This window comes from Sebastes fasciatus, chromosome 22, assembly GCF_043250625.1.
Source record: "Sebastes fasciatus isolate fSebFas1 chromosome 22, fSebFas1.pri, whole genome shotgun sequence".
Lineage (NCBI taxonomy): Eukaryota > Metazoa > Chordata > Actinopteri > Perciformes > Sebastidae > Sebastes > Sebastes fasciatus.
Window position 1 is genome coordinate 471,913 of NC_133816.1, and position 23,372 is coordinate 495,284.

A 23,372-nucleotide genomic window follows, 5' to 3' on the forward strand; every position below is an offset into this window, starting at 1 on the left:
GTTACCAACAGTCCCTTTAAAGTTGGGGTCAGGATGTCATGCATGTTTGTAATAAATAAAAATAAGATTAAATTGCTTCAAAATATAATGTAAACATATATAAACATTTCTATAGTTTAAGTTCCTGAAATAGAACAACATGGAAACTGTGCTCATGGGGCATAGAAGCGGCATAAATCCTTGCACTAACTGCTGAACAGGACGCTCACTAAAGCCCGAAGCAGACCAGTAGGTCATGGCATAGTAGACATGTAGTGACTTCCTGTGGGGCTAGATGGGGAGCTACTGTGGTTGAGAAATTAACCGGTAAAATGTTTGCGCTAGCCAGAAAATAGCTCGTCAGCCAAGCCTGCTACCTGCCAGTTAGCACGCTAGCTAGCTCGGTTGCTAACCAGACAATAAGTTAAAGAGGACCTATTATGCTTTTGTGCTTTATCCCCTTTTCTTTAGTGTGTTATATATATTTTTTTTGTCCATGTAAAATGTCTGCAAAGTTTCAAAGCCCAAACGCCAAAGGGAGTTCCTCTCCCCCACAGAAACACTGCTCCTGAACTGCCTGAAACGCTTGGATGGAAGTCCAGCCTTTTCTTTCATAACGCGGTGATGTCATTAACATCAGTTACTTATTTGTATAATATCTGCCTAGTGGCTAGTTTGGCATGCCCTCAAAAAAAGCTGAAAATTAGCATGATAGGTTGTCTTTAACACAGGCAATTCAAAAGACATACTTGTCCTGTACTTTCTACTCTTGTCTCTTAATTGTTAACAATCCAAGCCTCTTTTGTGGATCACTTGAATACAGAGTTTATACGGGAACAGCAGGATTATATATATTATATATATAATATATATATATAATATATATACTGGAAAAACAAAGTTCGGAAACTTGTGTTTGGTGGATTATTTCTCTGTTGCTACAATGCTAATGGTCATTGTATTTTACATCGTTGGAAAGCCTGTTTATTTACCTTCGCAATGATGTCCAACTTGTAAGGATCATGCATTTGTGGGATGAGCAGCACAGCTGATTATGTGGGTAGCGCCAAGAGTCCACACCTCAACCCAATTCAACACTTTTAGGATCAGCTTGTACGTGTTAGAGTGACAGACACAACCACCCTGGCTGACCTGCAACGAATCCTGGTTGAGGAATGGAACGCCATCCCACAGCAACGTGTGACCAGGTTGGTGACCAGCATGAAGAGGAGATGCCAGGCTGTTGTGGCTGCGTATGGATCTTCCACCCGCTACTGAGGCTCCTGACGATGTATTAAATGAATAAAGTGTAAAATTGCCAATATGTCTTGTTTGTTCCTTGTTACTGATAGAGAGTTCAATCATCCAATCCACCAAACAACTCAAAACAAGAGTCAATACCAACAGGAGAATACACTGTTTACCATTGACGGAGCATTTTGGCAAATTTTTCTTGGGTGCTCCCCACATAATCAGCTGTGCTGCTCATCCCACAAATGCATGATCCTTACAAGTTGGATATCATTGTGAAGGTAAATAAACAGGCTTTCCAACAATGTAAAATACAATGACCATTAGCCTTGTAACAACAGAGAAATAATCGACCAAACACAAGTTTCCGAACTTTGTTTTTCCAGTTTATATAAGTGGGTGCAAGAATGCAAATATGATAGCTTTCTCTTTTTGGCCTCTCTGGCTCTCAACACTGTCAAGACAGTTTACTATTGTGCTGAGCCCACTCCTGTACGCCATCTACACCCATGACTGCACCCCAGCCCCCCCCACCAACACATTAATAACATTAACGTATGACACCACCTTGGTGGGGCTTATCACAGGAGGTGATGAGTCGGCTCACAGGGACGAGGTGCAGCGGCTGACAGAGTGGTGTGCTAGAAACAACCTGTCTCTCAACACCAAAAACACGAGGGAGGTGGTCATGGACTTCAGGAGGAACAAAGCTGACCCTCCCCCACTTTTAAATTCCTGGGGACATATATATCTGAGGACATCTCCTGGTCAGCCAACACCACAGCAGTGGTGAGGAAGGCCCAGCAGCGATTCCACTTCCTAAGAGTACTCAGAAGGAACAGACTGAAGGAGAAGCTGCTGGTGACCATTGAGAGCGTGCTCCATCCCCGTGTGGTATGCTTGCTGCACGGCAGCTGACAAGAAAAAGCTGCAGAGGGTGATAAGTTCAGCTGAAAAACTATTGGCTGCTCTCTCCCCTCCCTGGATGACATTGCCAGGTCTCGATGCCTCTCCAGGACCAGAAAAATCCTCAATGACCACCTCCACCCCGGACACCACCTGCTCAGCCTGCTGCCCTCTGGTAGGAGATACAGGAGCATCAACAGCAGAACGAACAGACTGTAAGACAGCTTTTACCCATGGGCTATCAGGACACTCAACAGCCATTTGAGCCACTAACTTCCCTCAGCTGTCCAAGAAATGTGCAATATATTTATTAGCTCATCCTGATTTATTTACTGTGAAATCATCCGTTCTGTTATGACCCAAGTGTTCTTTTTTATTTATTTTATTATTATTATTATTATTATTATTATTATTTATTCTTGTTTTACATGTTTTTATTCTTGGTTTTTATTGCAGATGCACCTTCAGTTGTGGCACTCCCAATCTTGTTGTATAGGAAACTGTGCAATGACAATAAAGGCTATTCTATTCTATTGGTCAACAACACACCTTTAAAGTGGTCAGATCTCTGTACGGCTAACACTAAACAACTGGCTGTCTTGTAATCGTGAATCTTTAAGTCATTTTGGTTTTCACACCACATGACTGACGGGCGACAAGAGGTCACACACTGCAAGATCTTTCACCAGGAGGACCTCACAGGAGGTCTCCAAACTACGTTTACTCACAAAAACACACGAAAGAAATACACCGGTTTCTTTTTTCTACTATTAATTCATCGGGTGCAACAACAACTTTGCCTCTTGGTTGAAAATGCAGCACATCCAGTCAGTTCCTGTTGTTACAGGCGACCCCTCCTCCCCCAGATTTACCCTCAACCCGTGTCTCGCGCTCTCATTGGCCGGAGCTCGTGGCCGGACTTCCCGACAGGTCTAGATATTTAGCATGCTAGATATCTGGAATGTGGCTGCGAGGCGTTGGCGAGCCTCTTGGCTCGTATCTTTGAGCAGTTCACACAATACGCTCAAGTGCCTATGTGCAAGCGCCGAACCAACGGCAACTTGCCTCTGATCTGGGAGCGGAAAATCAGTGCAAAAGTTGTGTAGTGTTAACGAGGCGTTACTTTCACCCAAATTGGATTGAATGAGATAAACCTGGATCCACTGATCACAGGGATTATTTCATGCTAGTTTTAGAGGGAAGTCTAAAAGTGGCGTGTAAGATGGCGTGGCAGAGAGACGTGATAGGCATTGGTTTTGATTTATTCATAAGGCCTTAATGGCAACTTGCCGTCATACATCATGTCCTTATTAAATTGGTCATATAGTCATTATTGGACTCGTTCAAGTGATTGGCTAAAGCTTGAAGTCCCACGTACAAACACTACATTTGGGGAAACTACTTTTGGTGTTTGAGCTTCAAAAACTTGGAACATTTTACAAAACACATTCAATTAAAACACAATTTTACATCTAGGTGATTTGAAGTCCATGATTACAAACTAATAAGTGTTTTTAACATTGTTCTAATGTTGTGTGGCTGATTGCTTCTTGTAATGAGTTCATTCTGTTCTGTGTGTATCTATTCTGTTTATTGTACTCTCCACATCATTGTAATGAGGGCATGTCCTCAAAGACTCCTGGAGATTTCAATAATGGCTGAATGTGTGTCTGTAAATCCTCACTGACCTTCTTCACCTCTCTGCCCGGGTCCTCAACCTGCTTCTGCTGCTCCTGCCAGACAGACAGAGGCAGATGGGTAGATAGAAAAGTGGAGAGAAAGTTAGTCGTTGATTATTGATTTCTCTGAGGTTAGAGGAAGAGAACAGGACCCCATCACCAGCTCCTTCACCACACAAACACACACACACACACACACACACACACACACACACACACACACACACACACACACACACACACACACACACACACACACACACACACACACACACACACACACACACACACACACACACACACACACACACACAAACACACAAACACACACACACACACACACACACACACACACACACAAACACACACTAGTCTACTCATCACCCAGTCACTATTAAACACACACTAGCAGAAGATGGACAACAGGGCCAAGACTTCTGGTTAACACAAGACAGGAAGCAAACCAAACCAATCACAGAGGGTTAGAGAGAGGGTGAGGTGGCAAGCTAACGCAACGTGACACTCACAGACACAAACAGAAAGGGAAGGTGTGTGTATGTGTGTTTGTTTTGTGTTTGTACATCCTCTATAACATGTGAGTGTGTAGTGTGTGTTAGTGGGGTGTGCGGGGGTAAAGTGGGGGGCAGGAGAGGGCAGGTTAAGGGTCTGGGTTGTCTTACAGAGATGGACAGGGGGCTCCTGGGTGGGGCCTGTCTGGAGTTGGGCCTGTCAGGGTGGGCCGGACAGCCCTATGGAAACATGGAAGAAAGACAAGCTGGTGCGTTAGACTGAGCAGAGGACGAGAAGGAGGAGGAGGAGGAGGAGGAGGAGGAGGAGGAGGAGGAGGAGGAGGAAGGGTGGGGGGTGTGTCTTGGAAGGCCAGGTAACTCTATAGATACTGTACATTAGAGAAAGGAAGGAGGAGGAGCAAGAGGAGGAACATCTGGAAGAGCCATCCTCCTGCAGCTGCTCTCCCAACCTGTTAACCTGTCGGTGTTTCTAAAGGGATTTATTGAGCCAGGTTCAAACGAGGGAACAGAAACATGTGAGCGGCATTAAATTGAACAGAAATATTGACATAGTGCAGCAAACACATACAGCAGCAGCTGTTCAGGGGTTTGAAACATAATTATTGAGAGAGCTGATGGAGACAAGTGTAGAATATTAATGTCAATCAAAGGGGAATACCAGTGAAATATTGAATCCTCTATGCCAGTTCTGTAGGTCAAGAAAACCTAGTGGCTATTCAGAAGAGCTCTGCCAGGACCTACAGGGTTCAACGTCGGGCAGGCGGCTCAGAAATCTATTTACCCAAAGTCAGTTTTTACTTTTATTTATTAGCAATTATCCAATAACAACAAAGACCAAAGTTAGGTGTTGTGTTTAATCTTTATTTAAGGAAATTCATTTGGGGTTTCGCCCACATCACTTGTAACGCCACTCAACTAATCTCCTGCTTCCAGGATCATTTAAATACTCCCTGCTGCTTCAGCACATCAACTTTGACTATGCTCCAAATGGCATACTGCAGCTGCCCTTACAAAGTACGTACTGTTGTATGCAGTATACATACAATTGGGACACACTACTTTGTCATAACGTTGTACCTTGAACTTTGAACCTCTCGCTCATATATCCACTGTGATTGTGGGTCAGAATAGCCAGAAAAGCATGCTGGCTTGTATACTGATGTAGTATGACATCCTGGTATTTAGACATACTATGTATTGGGACATATTAAATCTTATCTGGCATACTAAATAGTATGGGGCGGGTAAATCTTTACCCGCCGCCATTTTCACGAGAGTGCCCATACTGTGCATGTGCAACTCTCAACAGACATGGGAATGAAGCGAGATGACTCCCTCCTTATATATACTATTATATATACTTCCATCATCAACTCCAGAAAAAAAACATGTGTTCAATTTATTTTTCAAAAACTTGCCCGATTGGGGGTATGAGTTGCTAGATTTAATAGCCCGCCGTGGCATTTTAATGAACTGAACTACTGATCATGACCACAGTTGGGTTTTTCCCTGGGATTGAAACAAATACCCATGGTACTCCTGCTGCTCCTAGAGATCAATGTTGTCCTTTGTGTACTTTGTACCCTGTGGTATCCAATGAATACAGTGGGTCCTATCCAGAACTCAACTCTAATCAAATCAAAAGAACTCAGGGACTCCTAATGGTTTCTGGCCCTTACATACATTTTAAAATGTTCACTGAATTAGAAAACAAAGAGGAGTTCGGTTGCTTTGATGTTTCAGGGCCGCTAACCTGCTGCATTAGAAACGCAAAATGTATTTGTTGCCATATATGTGTATTAGTGGTGTAATGGTACCTTTCGGTACGCCCTGTGTCCCAAACAGCTGCTTATGTCTACTACTCGCACACAAGTATTAGCCGGAAAGTGTTGGTAGCACACCAGTTGTGGCCAGCTGTAGCATGCTAGTTGGTTTAGTCATGATCCGGAACCTCCCTTATTTTATCCTGCTTTTATTGAGTCTGTTCTATCCTTTTCACTAGTGTCATGGTTTGGTACTCTGCCTCTGAAGGACAGAAATAGGCTGAGTCAGATTATTAAATGGTCCAGTCGGCTGATTGGTGAGTCACAGCTGAGCTTAGAGTCCCTGTATACCAGGCAGTTACAGCGGATAGTCAGCTACATCTCACACGATGACTCTCATCCTCTGTCTGGTGAGTTCCAGCTTCTCCCATCTGGTTGGAGGTTTCGGGTCCCGAGGTGTAGAACAAAGCGCTACAGGAACAGTTTTGTTCCAGCTGCAATTGTTCACTTAAATAATTCCTAGCAGCTTTTGCACATATTTATGGAAAGTTGATCCTATTGTTGTTCTATTTCATTCTTACTGACCGCCAGAGGACGGTGCTTTAGCACTGGATATCTCCATCTCGCATATGCGCAGGTCGAGTAATTATACCAACAAAGTCACCTGTGACCATGTGATGACGTATGGCGCATGCCCCAGTATAAAACCCCTACGTCATCACGCAATCTGTTCCTTCTATCTTCTCGCCAGCGAGTATACTGGTAGCAGGTCAATCTGGCTCGTCGCTTGTAGCTTCGTAACCTGAGGGTTGGTGCCTCGTTCTTACGTCCACCAGAGGCTGCGACAAGCTTATATTGAAAGAAAGAAGAAAAAAAAGAAAAAAAAAAAAACTTTATTGTTTTCGGCGAACGGACAGCGGTGTTTCACCGTTACGGTTTGTGCTGAACTAACGTTACTATCCAGGTGAGTAGCCGGCGGCTCGCCGGACCCGACTGGTCCTTTTCCTGTGTTGTTAGCTCTCTGCTCTCGGAGGAATGCGACATCAACAGTGAGTACATGTTTTGAATCAGTTAAAGCTACTGCATGATAGCTGAGCTACTGCATGATAGCTTTTGTTTACAGCCTTGTTAAATTAAGCAGACAGTGCCTGAGTGCGCTGCTGCCATATGATAGCTTTGTTTAAAGCGTGGTTAAGTTATCAGCCAGTGCCTGAGTGTGCTGTTGCCATATGATTGCTTTTATTTAAAGCCTTGTTAGGTTAAGCAGACAGTGCATGAGTGCGCTGCTTCCATATGATAACTTTTGTTTAAAGCCTTGTTAAGTTGATCGCTTGTTAAGTTCATCGGCCAGTGCCTGAGTGCGCTGCGGCCGTATGATAGCTTTTATTTAAAGTGTTATTAAGTTCATCGGCCAGTGCTTGAGTGCGCTGCTGCCGTATGAGTGCTTTTGTTTAAAGCGTTTCAGAGGCACGCTCCGCCACGGTAGCAGCCTAGCTTGTGTGTAGAACAGCGGCACTGTGTTTTCGCTGTTGTTTCCAGCTGGCATAGTAAGATAATTGTGTACTGTTGAGTTCGACAGTAGCTGTTAATAGTGACAGCATAGTATTAGCTGTGTACTAATATTGTGGATGACATGTTGGGCTTGCATGTCTGTAACACCTGTATGGCCCCCCTCCACACTGAGGATGGCCATGATCAGTGCCCTGCCTGTCTGGGGATTGAACACCTCAGGGCAGGTGTCTCTGACAACCCCTGTATGTGCTGTAGCTTTATGCCACTGTCTGTGAGAATGGCTAGAATTGCAGAGATAGGTGGTGATACTGGGCTGGCCCCTGCTAGTGGGCCTGCAGACCCAACAACATCTCACGTGGTCCACCAAAAAGACTCAAAAGAGTGGACACTTTAGCTCTCAAAGTCGGCAGTCTGTCATCAGAGTTTGCCCAGATTAAAGAGCTCCTGTTCAATCTCCAGCCTGTTAATAGGAGGCCAGTTACCGGTGGTGACTCCGCCACAAGGGACTCGCCTTCTCAGGATGATGATGATGATGATGTACTATCAACTGCAGCCTCCTGCAGTCTGTTTACAGACAGGGGGCAGGACGTGGAGAAAGCCACAGCCTCTCAAGCCTCTGATGCCTTTTCTCAAGGATCTGATGGCGGATCATTACATGGGTCAGCAGCTGGCCATGCCACAATGAAGCCAGCAATTCGGATGGCTTTAGCACGCCTGGGGCTGGACGAAGCGCCGGTTACAGCAGCTCCGTCAAGCGCCTTTTTCAGGCAAACGCCACAGTCCACTGCCTTTTCAGTCCCTCCTTCTAAGCCCTATATTGAAGAGCTCCAGAGGTGCTGGGCAGACCCTAAGTTGTTTTCCCATCACACCAGTGATTGCAGAAACTTGGCTGCCATGCAGGAGGCAGGTAGCTATGGGTTAGACCGTATGGGCCCGGTCGAGCCTGCCATTGCCTCTTTAATAGTATCCCCAGATGAGGCTCTCAGAACTGATGCCCGCTGTCCCCGTCCTCAGTGTCGACAGACCGATGATCTCCTTGCAAGGAGTTATAACATAGCAGCACGAATGGGGCGTATGGGCAATTCATTTTCCCACCTCATCCTGGCTCTGTCTCAGAGCCTGCAGGAAACTGGTACGGACCCCGCTGCTCAGACCCTCAGTGATGCATCCCTTCAGGCATTTGCTTTCATGTCTAGGGAGCTTGGAAGGTTGATGTCAACCATGACGCTGGCACGCCGCCAGGTCTGGCTAGCGCAGTCCCCTCTGGCGGAGGGGTGTCGTCGCACCCTCCATTCCCTTCCAGTGGTTCCGGGGCAGATGTTTGGGCCGGCTGCTCAGCAGGCACTAGAGCGTAGTGCACAAGCAGATCAAGCCAGGCAGCAGTTTGCTGGCCTGCGGCGGGGCCCAATTCCAAGGCAGAGGGATCTTTTTACACCTGGTCCCAGCCATTCTTATCCACCTGCTCGCCCAGGTGGACGAGCTAGAGCCTCTCGCTATTCTGGGCAATATGATAAGCCGCGGCAGGCTCTTTCCCGGCCGGCTTTTCAGATGCCAAGAGGACCAGCCCCCAGGTGTCGCCCCCCTAAAGGCTTTAGGGGGCGAGGGGGTCGGACCTGAGGCTCGAGGGGCCGGTGTCGGACACTTCTCACAGCAGCACCTCAGCTACTGGGAGAGGGAGACCACAGACCCTTGGGTGGTGTCCACTCTGTCCAAGGGATACACGTTACAGTTCCGATGCCGGCCACCCACTTTCTGCGGGTTCAGAATGTCTGTGGTCACAGATCCCGCAAAATCCCTGGCCCTCAGCCAGGAACTAGTAACCCTCATAGAGAAAGACGCCATAGAGCCTGTAGAGTGGCATACACGGCTCAGTGGGTTTTATTCAGTGTATTTTCTAATTCCGAAGAAGGATGGCGGGTTCCGCCCAATCCTAGACTTGAGAGGGTTGAACAAGTTTTTAAAGGTCCGGCCATTCCGCATGTTGCGGATGACGGATGTTCTCCAGTCAATTGCACAAGGGGCCTGGTTTGTATCAATAGATCTCAAAGATGCCTATTTTCATGTGCCTATTGCCCCCCACCACAGGCAATTCCTAAGGTTTGCCTTTCGAGGACGGGCTTACCAATTCAAGGTGATGCCTTTCGGTCTCTCACTGGCCCCTCGCATATTTACGAGGTGCGTGACAGCTGCTCTTTCCCCCATGCAAGCCAGGGGTTTGACAATCTTGCCGTACCTGGACGATTGGCTACTCATTTCTCCAACTGTGCAGCACGCAGTCAGAGACACAGCTACGCTCTTAGGTCATGTAAGCCAGCTGGGCCTTACAGTGAACTACACCAAGAGCAATCTTACGCCCAGTCAGCGGGTAGATTACCTGGGCATGACACTCGACTCACAGTCAATGAGAGCATTCCTTTCCCCAAAGAGAGTGGAGGCTATTCTGCAACTTATCGGTTGCTTCCAGAGGGGCAGGGTTTTGAAGTACGGCCTCTTTCTCAGGCTGCTGGGCATGCTGACAGCAGCATCCATGGTCGTCCCTCTGGGTCTTCTTTCCTTACGGCCCCTTCAAATCTGGGTCAACGGACTCCACTTGGACCCCAAGTGGCACAGGGGCAGGAGCGTGAGAGTGTCCAACTCTTGCTGCCGAACATTGAAGCCGTGGAGGAGCAAGGTGTATCTGACCACGGGGGTTCCTCTGGGGGTAATCCCCTCCCGTCGAGAGGTTGTGGAGACAGATGCCTCACTTTTGGGATGGGGTGCAGTCTGGCAGCGCAGGACCATCAAGGGCCGATGGAGCGTGCAGCAGAGGTTAGAACACATAAATGTGCTCGAACTCAGAGCAATATATCTGGCACTACGACATTTTCTCCCAGTACTGAAGGACCGGCATGTACTCGTCCGGACAGACAGCACATCAGCGGTATATCATATCAACCATCAGGGAGGCACCAGGTCCAGGCAGAGTCTGCGAGTGTCACAGCAGCTCCTTACGTGGGCATTTCCCCACTTCCTGAGCCTCAGGGCCGTACATCTCCCAGGCGCGCAAAACATTGCGGCAGATGTTCTCTCCCGCCAGGGGCCGCCAGAGGGAGAGTGGAGATTCCACCCAGAGGTAGTGGGAGTGATTTGGAGCCGATATGGCAGAGCGGAAGTGGACGTCTTCGCCTCAGAAGCGTCAGCACATTGTCCCCTCTGGTACTCCCTAAGGGAGAGGACCAGCCCTCTGGGGCAGGATGCCCTCGCTCACACTTGGCCAGCATGCCTTCTGTATGCCTTTCCACCGATTCCACTCATTCGTGTGACGCTGGACAGAGTCCAAGTAGGAGGCCACAAACTACTGCTGGTAGCCCCCAACTGGCCAGGCAGGCCGTGGTTTCCAGTGCTCCTGAAACTGGTCAATGGGGAGCCATGGCGTCTCCCAAGGAGACCAGACCTTCTCTCTCAGCTGGAAGGACGCATATGGCATCCGAATCCAGATCGCCTTCAGCTGGCCATTGGAAGCCAGGATCCCCTCCTGGCATCCTGTGACCAGTCAGTGATCCATACGGTGTTGAGTTCGAGGGCCCCCTCCACTAGGTCCCTCTACGCTAATCGATGGAAGCTTTTTTCCCAGTGGTACAAGACAAAAGGTGAGGTACCAGAGAGTTGCTCAGTGGCCATTATTCTGCATTTCCTGCAGTCATTGTTGGATGGTGGCAGATGTGCATCAACTTTGAAAGTATATGCAGCTGCCATTTCAGTGGGGCAACCAGACAGTGGGGTCACACTATCTGGTTAGTCAGTTCTTGAAGGGCGCACAGAGGCTTAGACCACCAAGAGTCACTGTAGTGCCATCATGGGACTTGAAATTAGTGTTAAGGGTTCTGTGTCAACCTCCGTTTGAACCGTTGGAACAGGCAGAACTGAGGTGGTTGTCTGCCAAGACAGCATTTCTGCTTGCCATCACATCAGCGAAGCGAGTGGGTGAACTTCACGCCCTATCAGTGAGCGAGATGTGCATACGTTGGTACCCAGATGGTTCAGGGGTTACTCTCCTACCAAATCCATCCTTCATGCCAAAGAGGGTGCCTCCCTCGCATGTAAACCAAGCCATTGAATTGGCGACATTCAGTCAGCCGGGTTCATCTGAGGGGCCAGAGGAACCGTCAGTGCTACTGTGCCCGGTTCGGGCACTCAAAGCGTATGTGGAGGCCACTGCCAACTTACGTAAAACTGACCAACTTTTTGTTTGCTATGGGGGCTGTAAGAAGGGCGAACCCCTATCAAAACAGAGACTATCTAATTGGATTGTGGATGTGATTCTACATGCTTATAGGTCAGAGGGCTTGCCTCTACCTAGTAATGTGAAGTGCCACTCTACTCGGAGTGTGTCCACATCTTGGGCAGCCTTGAAAGGAGTCTCTCTGCAAGACATCTGTGCTGCGGCGACCTGGGAGTCTTCATGTACCTTTGGTCGCTATTACCGTGTTAATGTGGCTGCTCCGCACGCTGTGGCAACAGCCGTCCTATCAACGGCTTCCATTCCTTAGTGCGGTAAGCATTCCTCGTGACTTTGCTGGTATAAGTCATCCAGTGCTAAAGCACCGTCCTCTGGCGGTCAGTAAGAATGAAATAGAACGTGAGTTACGGATGTAACTACGGTTCTATGAATTCTGGATGACCGCCAGAGTTGTCTGTCACTCGGAATCTGGGCGAGAAGATTCTGAAGGAACAGATTGCGTGATGACGTAGGGGTTTTATACTGGGGCATGCGCCATACGTCATCACATGGTCACAGGTGACTTTGTTGGTATAATTACTCGACCTGCGCATATGCGAGATGGAGATATCCAGTGCTAAAGCACCGTCCTCTGGCGGTCATCCAGAATTCATAGAACCGTAGTTACATCCGTAACTCACGTTTTATTGTGTCTTCTGTCCTGATATTTCAGTGGTTTTTATATTGTTCTTGTGGCCTTCTTGTTGCTGGGTCCTGATCCCAGTCAGCCTTTGAGTACTCTCTGTCGTGTTTCTGGTGTGTCTGTCTTTTGTCTGTGCTCTACCTCTTCATTTATTGTCAATACTGATACAAAACACATCTACCTACCGGCACCTATTTTATTCGATGGCGCACCTCCTTTGTCACTATCAAAATCTGTACATTTATAATATTATCTGTTGTCATTATTTGACCATTGAAGTTGTATTCCCCTTTGGTCATTTCTTTATCTCTGGATAATGAGCCTGCCCACCTGCTGCTGTATCAAGAACCAATTACACAACAAAGCAAAGCTACATGGTGAGTACAGTCAGATAGGAACGCATCACACGAAATAACAGCAGAAAGAAATACACAACTAGGCAGGAAAACAATCGGATCAGCAAATTAAAGCACAAGATGAACTTTACTTACTTTTCTGTCACACACACACACACACACACACACACACACACACACACACACACACACACACACACACACACACACACACACACACACACACACACGCTAACGCGCACACACAGCCGTACCTTCTGCCGTCTCTTCTCCTTGCGTTTGTCCTCGGTGGCCTGCAGCATCTTCTCCTTCCACAGGTTGAAGAAGTACGACGGGTCAGTGTAGAACTTCAGTGCATCCTTCTTGTCGTCCCTGCATGGAGGAAAGGGGAGAGAGTGGAGGAAAAAGAGCAAAAAGAACGACATTTGGGATTGATGGGAAGCAGCAAGGTAGGAGGGGTGGGGTTGTCAGAAGGGATGTGCATTCCGAGCAGAAATACTATTCGATAAACCCCCCCATAAACAAGTCCATTTTTTATAATTTAATGACTAATCAAAAAATGGAAAATCGATGAGCCATCCCCAGCTGTCAGTTGGAGCAAGATGGAAAGAAAATGAAGGAGAATGTGTGAGAGTTTAAGGAGCAGATGCAAAAAAACACTAGCTAACTGGCCCTCATACTTAATCTGTGTTGAACACCAGAGTCAATACCAAAAATCATACTCATTTAATCACCACGGAGATTGTGTTGAAACCTGACACCCAAGTGATTTAGAATATGATAATGTAATTATGGATGAAGACAGAGCATGCAGTGACATGAGAAAGAGGCTAACATGAAGTGGGAGCAACAGACAGCTGGACTCTGGTGGCATCTACAACTCACTGGCTTCTTTATAGTGTTAATACTTGCTGAAGAACTGAAGCATGTTGCTAAATGGCTGCTAAAATGGAATTAAAAATGTTATTTTGATATCATTCATATTATATATTTTACTTATTCATTTATCAGTATTATTCTATTTCTATTCTATTTTTTATTTTATTTTATTTTTTATTATTTGTTTTAATTATTTATCTATTTTTCTACTCCCAAATGTTTCTGTGTTGTTGTTGGTACAGTTGTTATTGATTTTAATATTAGTATTATTGATTTATTCTTCTTACTTTGCAATTGTTTGTATCTTTATACTAAATGTGCCTTGGTCTAAAAAAAACAGTTGAAATATTTACAATGGTTGTAAAATTGGACGAACTCACAAATTACCCTCACTAGCCATGGATACAGCGAGCTCTACCAATCAGACACTCAGGATTGAGTGTAGTGTAGTATTTCTCCATGACAACGCAAATAAAACATGATTCTCTTAAAACAGGGATGATGTCATGTACGGACTTGAGGCTTTTACAGGAGCAGATACCGTCGTTTCACAACCTCGGAGCTCACGGTGAGTCTACTTTGGATGATTACGACCATCGACCAGAAGTGGACGTAGTCACTGTGACGTCACCCATTAGTAAACTGTCGTTTCCAAGCCGTGAGTTCAACATTTTGGCTGTCACCATCTTGGTTTGTTTACTGAAGTAATAAATCAAGTGAGAAGTAGGCTCATTTTCTCAGACTTCTATACAATCAGACTTCTTTTACAAACAGAGGAGTCTGGCCAAAAATCTAAATCCTAGATTCCGAATATGAATGGGATTTTCACTTCCAGAACATCACTGTTGGGCTAAACTACTGACCTATAGGGGCTGAGGATGTTGAGTGGAGGAGGTTTGTCACAGCGATGGTACATCTCCACCACCGGGTTGGGGACGGAGGTCCTCGACACCACCTGCTGGTCCTGGATGGTGCTGCTCTTAAAGGCCTTCCTCATGTTGATGTCCTGCAGGGAGACTGAAAGAAGGAATGGAGAAAGAGTCAGTGAACAACTCGACAGAGACAATTATATGCTGTGCATCGTTTACAGTATTTGACGACATAATCCCTCAAAACAGCCGTTTTAACTCTTCAAGTATCGGCTTAGCAGCTAAATCCTGGATGAGCAGCACTGTCCTATGACCTCTGGTCTCAGTTCTACAACTCATGAATCAAGTCAGGATTTGTAGGAATGAAGGAGGAGAACATCTCTTGTCCGTGCACTTGATGAAGATAACACTATTAATCAGCCAGGGCATGGCTACTTCACTTCAAAGTTGTATGCCACTAAAGTCAGATGAAATAATGAAAGATCAAATAAAACTTGCAGATTTCATAGTATTGCCAAAGAATGATTTGTTGCAGATTCAGTGGCTCCAATTTGGATATTTCTATAATAACATTCTGGACAATCAGGATGTAAAACAAAAAATGTAATTAGATTTTTCAGAGCAAAAATGCAAGATGGTGCATTTCCATGGGATTTTCTTTAAATGTAAAACAGAGGAAACAGGTCTTGTGTCACTGCAAGTACACAAAGTAGATTGTGTTATTGTCCAGGTCTCCAGTGCAATACATTCATCATAAACACTTCTATATTTCCTTTGTCTTCTTTCCAAACAACAAAATGTAGAGATCGATGTCACACCGTCACTTGACCCTGAGATTCATGTGTTTATGGATTTTGTTGAAAAGCATTGTGGGAATGAAGGACATTGCTTACAAGAGCAGAAGTACGGGAGATCAAATACTACAAGTTGAACGTTTTGACACAAAAACACAAAATGACTGAATTGTTTGCTATATTTTTGCAATCTGCAGTGGGGATGTGACGATACCAGAAATTTAGTAATCGATACCAATACCAGTGAAATTCCACGATTCTCAATTTGATACCACGGTAAAAAACAAAAGTAAAACAATAAATCTCATGGACTTAAACATCCACTCTTTATTACTGTTTGCATAGTGGTTAAAGAGGCCATGATTCCCTCTCTATACATCGCCTCCAAACTGGATTTATTCAAGATATTCACCAAAAACCACATTTCACAAGATTTGAACACATCATGATAATGTTACCTTTGATACATTTACCTTCGCCCAATACTTATTTTTACTGAAGAGCCTGAACACATCATAATGTAAATCGATGGCACCTCCTATGTTTAAGTTGGCAGGATGAGAGCTAGTTAACATTAGCTGTTAGCAGCCGGTAAGCAGCGCAGTTCTGGACGGAGCTAGCAGCTAACAATGACTCTCCTCCTGCCCATCTCAACACCCATTTGTTGTTCACAACACACAACGACTTTACTGCGTCTCAAACACATTGTTTATCGTTCCCATGACAACAGGATACCATTATGCCTCGTTTCCACATAGTTCTGTATGTATGCGAGTCAACTGAAGTTCATTCATTCCTATAGGAACCTCTGTGATCTCCGATGTGTTTAAGAAACTCCTCTTTCCGTATTTTTCGGTCCGGAATTTGCCTCTTGAGTACATTGAAATAAATGTTTCTTCTGCAGTAGATTTGGGACAGACTGTATGCACTGTGTGCCCCTATCGAATACCCCAATGTTGAACTAGTGAATTACTGTAATAACTGATTGATGAATACAGCTCTATTCATAGCTCTATTTGTAGCTCTATTTATAGCTCTCTCTATATATATATATATATATATAAATATATATATTTTTTTAAGTGAAAGGTTCGACGGCATATTTACAGTTTTGTGAACTATTTTGTAAAAAGACGTATGAACCACAAAGCTAGCATGCTACCAATGTTAACTAAATATGCCGTCAAACTTTTCACTTAGCATAAATGTATAAATGAGACTCGTCTAGACTGGACGGCAAAAAACAGACTAAATGAACTTCTCTCCCATATCTGCGGTGGCGTTTCTATCCATCCGTTGCATTTCCCTGCGTTGACCTCTAGTTCTGTATACAGTCTCGTAATCTGTATACAATACCAATCTACAGACAAAAAAACAGATGTGTGTAAGAAAGAGGCATTAGTCTGGAGCCCTGACGGTACCTACAGTACCAACTGGCACGTTCTCACAATGTTGCCAACGACCTGGTATCCAAGTACTGGTTCTCGTGACATCCCTAATCCACAGATCAGAATCATATAAAGAACAGGTTCACTTTGAAGGTTTCTGTCACAATTCCTACAGGAATTTGGTAGAAAAAAAAAAATATAAACATCCGCTATATGTTTGTAAGTCCCAACAATAATACATACTACACATGCATATAGAGCAATACATAATACAGACAGCTTCCCTACTGTATGCTCTGACACACACACACACACACACACACACACACACACACACACACACACACATACATACATACAGTATATGCACACACACACACACACGGGAGGTGATAATAGGACAGCAGGGACAGATTAGTGTTAGAGCTTGTTGCACCAGCTTAACAAGTATCTTCCACATACACGCGCGCACGCACACGCACACACACACACAAACTCACACACTGCAGCAGCAAGAGAAGTGTGTGTTTACTGTGTGTGTGTGTGGATGTGCGAGAGCAACAGAGTGTTTTTGGTACACATAAAATCAAATGCTGTGTGTGTTGTGTAGGACTGTGTGATAATTTGTCTTCATGTAACAGGAGCCAGTGTTGACTCACAGAGAGGGAGAGTGAGAGAAAATACTGCATGTATTTGTGTCAATCCTTTAACTCCCCCCCACCCCTCCATAGGAAGTTTAACGCTACACTACTGCAATGCTATCTGGGATCTAGCAGATGGCTAACCATGCACACACACGCACGCACGCACACACACAGGCTGGTTCAGTGTACATGAGCCCTGTGTATAATCAGGTTAAACCGTGTCAGTGGGACATATGTTCCCACCATTGATTTACTTGACTTCTGTACTGTATACTGTATCTGTGTGTGTGTGTGTTATTCCTAAAAAACTAAAGGGCGACTGGCTGTTTGATCCGTGTGTGTGTGTGTGTGTGTGTGTGTGTGTGTGTGTGTGTGTGTGACTCCGCAGTCAGCACACACACACACACACACACCACACGAAACCGACACACACACACACACACACACACACACACGAACCGACACACACACGAACCCCACACACACACACACACACACACACACACACACACACACACACACACACACACACACACACACACTCGTGTCTGCTCCGTGTTTGATCGTTCCTTCCTAAGCTTCTGTCCCCGCGGCCAAATGAATAATCCACAAAACTAGCAGCTAATGCAACTTTCATTCAGACACGTCTTCAAAGAGACCGCAAGCTGCTTCTTCCTCTCTTTTTTAACACACACACACACACACACACACTCACCCACTCTCTATTCTGGCGTCCTCTCAGTCTAACCAGACACACACATACTGGATCTCTATCACTTCTAGCTCTATGTCCTCCGTCTCACTCTGAGGTTAATATTCATCTTCCTCTCTGCACATTTACATGCATACAAATAGGTTCTATTACTGTTAATAACCAGATTAATGGCTGGTTTCCATCGGCCTAACTGTGTGTGCAGTAGGGTTGGGTGATTGGACGAATATATCGACGATTGGCTGAGTACATCGTCGGTTGTTTTTTGGGCTGACATTTGTCCTTATATTTTGCTAATTTAATGGTCTGCCTATGAAGAACGAGAGCAGCTCAGCCGCTGCTCAGTGGGCAGTCGGGCTGAGACCATTCACCTATCTCTCCATCCCATACTATCACCATACTTGGGTGGCAATTCCATATGTATTGTGATTTATAGTATTGCGATTCAATATTGCGATTGCGACCTTTTTTAGCGCTATGGGGAAAAATTGTATCATCCACTTCTAGGGACTTTTACTTTGGAAAATCTCTAAATGAATCCTGTGAAAATGTTTGATTTTCAGCATGTCTGTAGTCAGAGATATCCTTAAGTCAAATATATCAGTCATTGTCAGCAATCATTTATTAATTTTTTTCCAGCAACCTCAAAATCGTGGTAGTGGTATCTTCTTTTTAATTTATAAGGGACATGTAATGTTTCATACCTCTGGTTAAAATAATCCATTAATCTTATTTCCATAGATGTATTTTGTATATATATTCACATAGGTGAAATCATTTGTTTTCCACCCCTAGTGAGCAGAGAGAGATACAGCGTGGGAAACATTTTCACATCTAACTGGGTGAAATAAGGGTTTATCTCCACCAAACCAGTTGGACTAACAAAGACGGTTTTGGTGAGTTTGACTTTGTTTCGGTTGAGTTTGAATGAAGTGTGTTTTATCTGCTGCTAGAACAGCTCCACTCCATCTCCCAGATGAAACTACGGTTCACCGGCGCAATTATATGGGCAACCGCTGGTTGTTGGGCTGACGATGGTTGGTTGGAATATTTGAACATATCACCCGACCCTAATGTAAAGCATCCTGCAGGAAACATCTCGTTTGTTCCATCCAAGTAAAAGGTAGCATATTAGATGAATGAATACGAGTTTTAAAGAGAAGTGTTCTGGGTTTGACGCATCATTCCTTTCCTGGGGTTTAGGAAAGAACAGAGTGTGAAAATGGCCTTCATCTGCATGACAAGTGTAACACAGTGTACAATCTCTGCTTTGTACTAGAGCACATTCACATGAACTTGGATATTTCCAGCTCACATTGATTTGCATTTTGAGCAGCAGAGATTAAACTCAACAACCAATGATATAAGTGTTTTTTGGTGAAGCTAATTTTGACTAATCTTTGGCTTCCCTGAACCATACGTAATATGTCAAGCATATTTTGTAGGGACCTTTTTATCCACTTGACCATTGTTTGTGCTTGGAAGCTTCAGTGAGTAATATTCTAAGGTATTGGAAGCACACAACAAACATCGATAACTGACTGAGAATAACCAATAGTAATGAATGTTGAATATGAATAATGTTATGGGATTATTCTTTATTTCATGGGCTATTTTGAGATGTAAACATTATTACTACATACTTATATATAAAACAAAAAACAAAGCATTGGAATAGTGATTTGGAGGTTGAATACCATGGCAATGGTAGAAGCTTGGAAGCATTGGGGTCAGCCCTATAACCACGATGACAGAATGGATAGAAGGCATACTCTATGTTGCACTGTTGATATTTAATGATAAGCTACAATTTATGGTACACATCACAAATAAAAATCTTGCCGCCATAAATATTCATGCAAAAGATTCAACATGTTTCCCAGAAAAATCCGGTTGTTTCAAAATTATTAACATCAAGTTGACTTTTTCTTCTAGTTTTCGGTCCAAGTTGATTTCTGTATTTCTGTTCTTTTTTATTTTAAATGAAAATACGCTTTTTAGGACTCATAGTCACGTATTGCCCCTCCTCCCCTCCTTCCTTCATTTTACCATCCTTCTTTCATTGTCTCTCCCCTGTCTCCCCTTTCCTTTAATCATCCCTTTTGTACTTGCCTCCTGTCTTCCTCCATTTCCTTTCACTGTCCCTTCCTTTGTTCCTTATTTCCTCTCTTCCTTCCTTTAATTGTCCCACCCTCCCATCATTGCTTTTAAACTTAATTGTCCCTTTTTCCTTCCTTCCTTTAAATAATAGATTTTTTAAAATTATTTCTTTATTCCTTCCTTTTTCCTTAACTCCCTTTTCCTTTAATTGTCCCTTTTTCCTTCCCCTTTTCATTTCTTTGTCCCTTCCTTTGTTCCTTATTTCCTCTCCTTCCTTCCCTCTTTCTTCCTTTACTTGTCCCACCCTCCCCTCCCTCATTGTCCATTTTTTTCTTCCTTCCATCCTTCCCTCCTTCTTCCTTTAATTGTAACTTTCTTCCTTCCTTTCTTTCCTCCTTTCATTGACCGCCTTCTTTACCTTATTCTTTCTTTCTTGTTCTCTTCTTTCATTATCCCTTGCTACCTTTTTTCATCGTTCAATTCTCTCTCTCTTTCTTTCTTTCAAAAAACATTCATGGTGTCATTTGCCTGTCAGTTTCAAGATGAAAACCAGAAGAAAAGGAAGAAGAAGCAGGAGAAGGCAGGAGTGAGGGATGAAGAAAGAAAAGTGAGAGACGGGAGAGTAGAAGATGAGAGAGTGAATGTGTGGTAGGAGGCGAAGGACAGACCAATTGCTTGTGCGTAGGAGGAAGAGACATGAAGATAAACAGAGGAAGAGGAAGAGATGAAAGACTGTGAGCGAGGGAGGAGGAGTGGGAGAAGAAGAGAGGAGAAGGATAAGACCGAGGACTGCTGAGTTTATCCTTTTCATCCCTGTCTGTGCAGCTCTATCTGACGCTGTGTCTGAGCCGCTGTGCTGCAGAATGACGAGGCAGTATCAGTATGGAGAGAGAGAGAGAGAGAGATAGAGAGAGAGAGAGAGAGAGAGAGAAAACATGGAGGAAAAGAAACAGAACAGAACAGGAGGACAAGAGTGAGACTGAAAGGGGGAGGAGGTGGAGTGAAAGAGAGAGAGAAAGAAAGAAAGAAATACACAGGAAGGAGGGAGAGAAGAAGAGGGTGTTACATAAAGAGTTACAGAGGGCTTGGGAAATAAAAAGAGGAGGGAGAAAAGGAGGGATGGAGGGAGGGAGAGAGAGAACAATGGAAGTCAGAAAACGCAAAAGAAAGAGAACAGAGACAGAAATAAAGAAGCAGGAAGGAGGGAGAGAAGAAGAGGGTATTAGAGAAAGAGTGAGAGAGGTCTGGGATAGAAATAGATGGAAAAATGGGAAAGAAAAAAGAGAGGAAGAAAGAGGAAGAGTGCTGGTTTGGATTAGGGATGTAATGAGAACCGATAGTTTGGGACCAAGTCAATACCAAGAATCTGAAAACATGACGGTACTCGTTTTTTCTACAGTACCGCAGTCACCGTCAGGGCTGGACACTAACGGTGTCCCGTTGTCCCGGAGAGAATAGAAGATGTGTTTGGGATGCAGTAAACTCACTATTGAAGCAACTATTATAGAAACTATTATAGAAACAATTTGTTTGTGTTGAAAACGTAATGTTTCATTCAGTTTTACAATGTGCTAGAACATGTTGTAATAGTAGTAGTTTTGTTGCCTAAACCTAAAGAATTTGTAGTTTTATTTCCTGAACCTACAGAAGTTGTAGTTTTGTTGCTTAAACCTAAAGAAGTTGTAGTTTTGTTGCCTAAACCTAAAGAAGTTGTAGTTTTGTTGCCTAAACCTAAAGAAGTTGTAGTTTTGTTGCTTAAACCTAAAGAAGTTGTAGTTTTTTTGCTTAAACCTAAAGAAGTTGTAGTTTTGTTGCCTAAACCTAAAGAAGTTGTAGTTTTATTTCCTAAACCTAAAGAAGTTAGTTTTATTTCCTAAACCTAAAGAAGTTGTAGTTTTATTTCCTAAACCTAAAGAAGTTGTAGTTTTCTTGCTTAAACCTAAAGAAGTTGTAGTTTTTTTGCTTAAACCTAAAGAAATTGTAGTTTTGTTGCCTAAACCTAAAGAAGTTGTAGTTTTGTTGCCTAAACCTACAGAGGTTTTAGTTTTTTTTGCCTAAACCTAAAGCAGAAGTTGTAGTTTTCTTTGCCTAAACCTAAAGCAGAAGTTGTAGTTTTGTTTGCGTTGAAAACGTGATGTTTCATTCAGTTTTACAACGTGCCAGAACGTGTTGTTTTTAAGTTTCACTTTCACAACATAATAGGGCCCTAATGACCCACATCTATGGTCAACATTGGCTCACTGAAATAAATGGGCGATAACAGCCGTAAGAACTTACTATTAGTTTAGTAGGCCACTACTTGCCTACACACTTGGGACAGATGTGTGTTGATAACGCCTATTCAGTAGCCGATAACAGTCAGATCGGGTGAATCGTTAGCTCCGTGCAGGACTGTGCTGCTTACTAGCTGCTAACAGCTAAAGGTAACTAGCTCTCGTCCCGTTGATTTCAACATGGGAGGTGACACTGATTTCACATATGTTGGTGCGTTCAGGCTCCATTCAGTAAAATAAGATATTGGGCCAAGGTAAATTCTAACGTTATCAAGATGTGTTCAAATGTAATCTTGTAAAATGTAGTTTTTGGCGTGAAACTTTATTATATATCATAGGTTACTATTATGACCTGTTTAACTTCCTAATCAAAACCAGTATTCAATTCAATTCAATTAATTTTAATATGGTGTCAAATCATAACAGAAGTTATCTGGAGATGCTTTTCATATAGAGCAGGTCTAGACCGTACTTAAAGTCTGTAAACGGTAATAAAGGAGGGATGTTACCTGGAATTATTGTTTTACTTTTGTTTTTTACCAAGGTGTCGAATCGGTATCGAGAATCGTGGAATTGTATTGGTGTCAACTACTTAATTTCTGATATGTATTTCATTCCTAATGAGGGTGATAAAAAGAGAAATGGAAGTAGAGGTAGACGGAGAGAGAAAAGGAAGTAGAGAAAAAGGGGTGAAATGGAGAAGAGGATGGTGGAAAAAAAGAAGAGAAGGAGAGGAAATAAAAGAAGCAAGATCGGATAGAATGATGGAGAGGAGGAAGAAAGAAAAAAATGAGGGAAGAGAAAGAAGAAGAAAAAAGGCAAAAGAGGAGGAAAGA

The 23,372-nt window shown here is 44.0% G+C and overlaps 1 protein-coding gene across 5 annotated transcripts in view; it reads right to left on the reverse strand.

The window, feature by feature from the left end:
* LOC141760236 (actin-binding protein WASF3) overlaps nt 1-23,372 on the reverse strand; it is a 140,657-nt gene that overhangs the window by 21,116 nt on the left and 96,169 nt on the right. For 2 of the 5 annotated variants that reach the window (XM_074622872.1, XM_074622873.1), the window contains 4 exons: nt 14,620-14,773; nt 13,132-13,249; nt 4,496-4,564; nt 3,825-3,869 (listed from right to left, as the gene is read on the reverse strand). In XM_074622872.1, coding sequence (XP_074478973.1) covers nt 3,825-3,869; nt 4,496-4,564; nt 13,132-13,249; nt 14,620-14,773 — 386 coding nt within the window. The remainder of the gene's footprint in view (nt 1-3,824; nt 3,870-4,495; nt 4,565-13,131; nt 13,250-14,619; nt 14,774-23,372) is intronic. The other 3 variants (XM_074622874.1, XM_074622876.1, XM_074622875.1) reach the window with 3 other exon arrangements.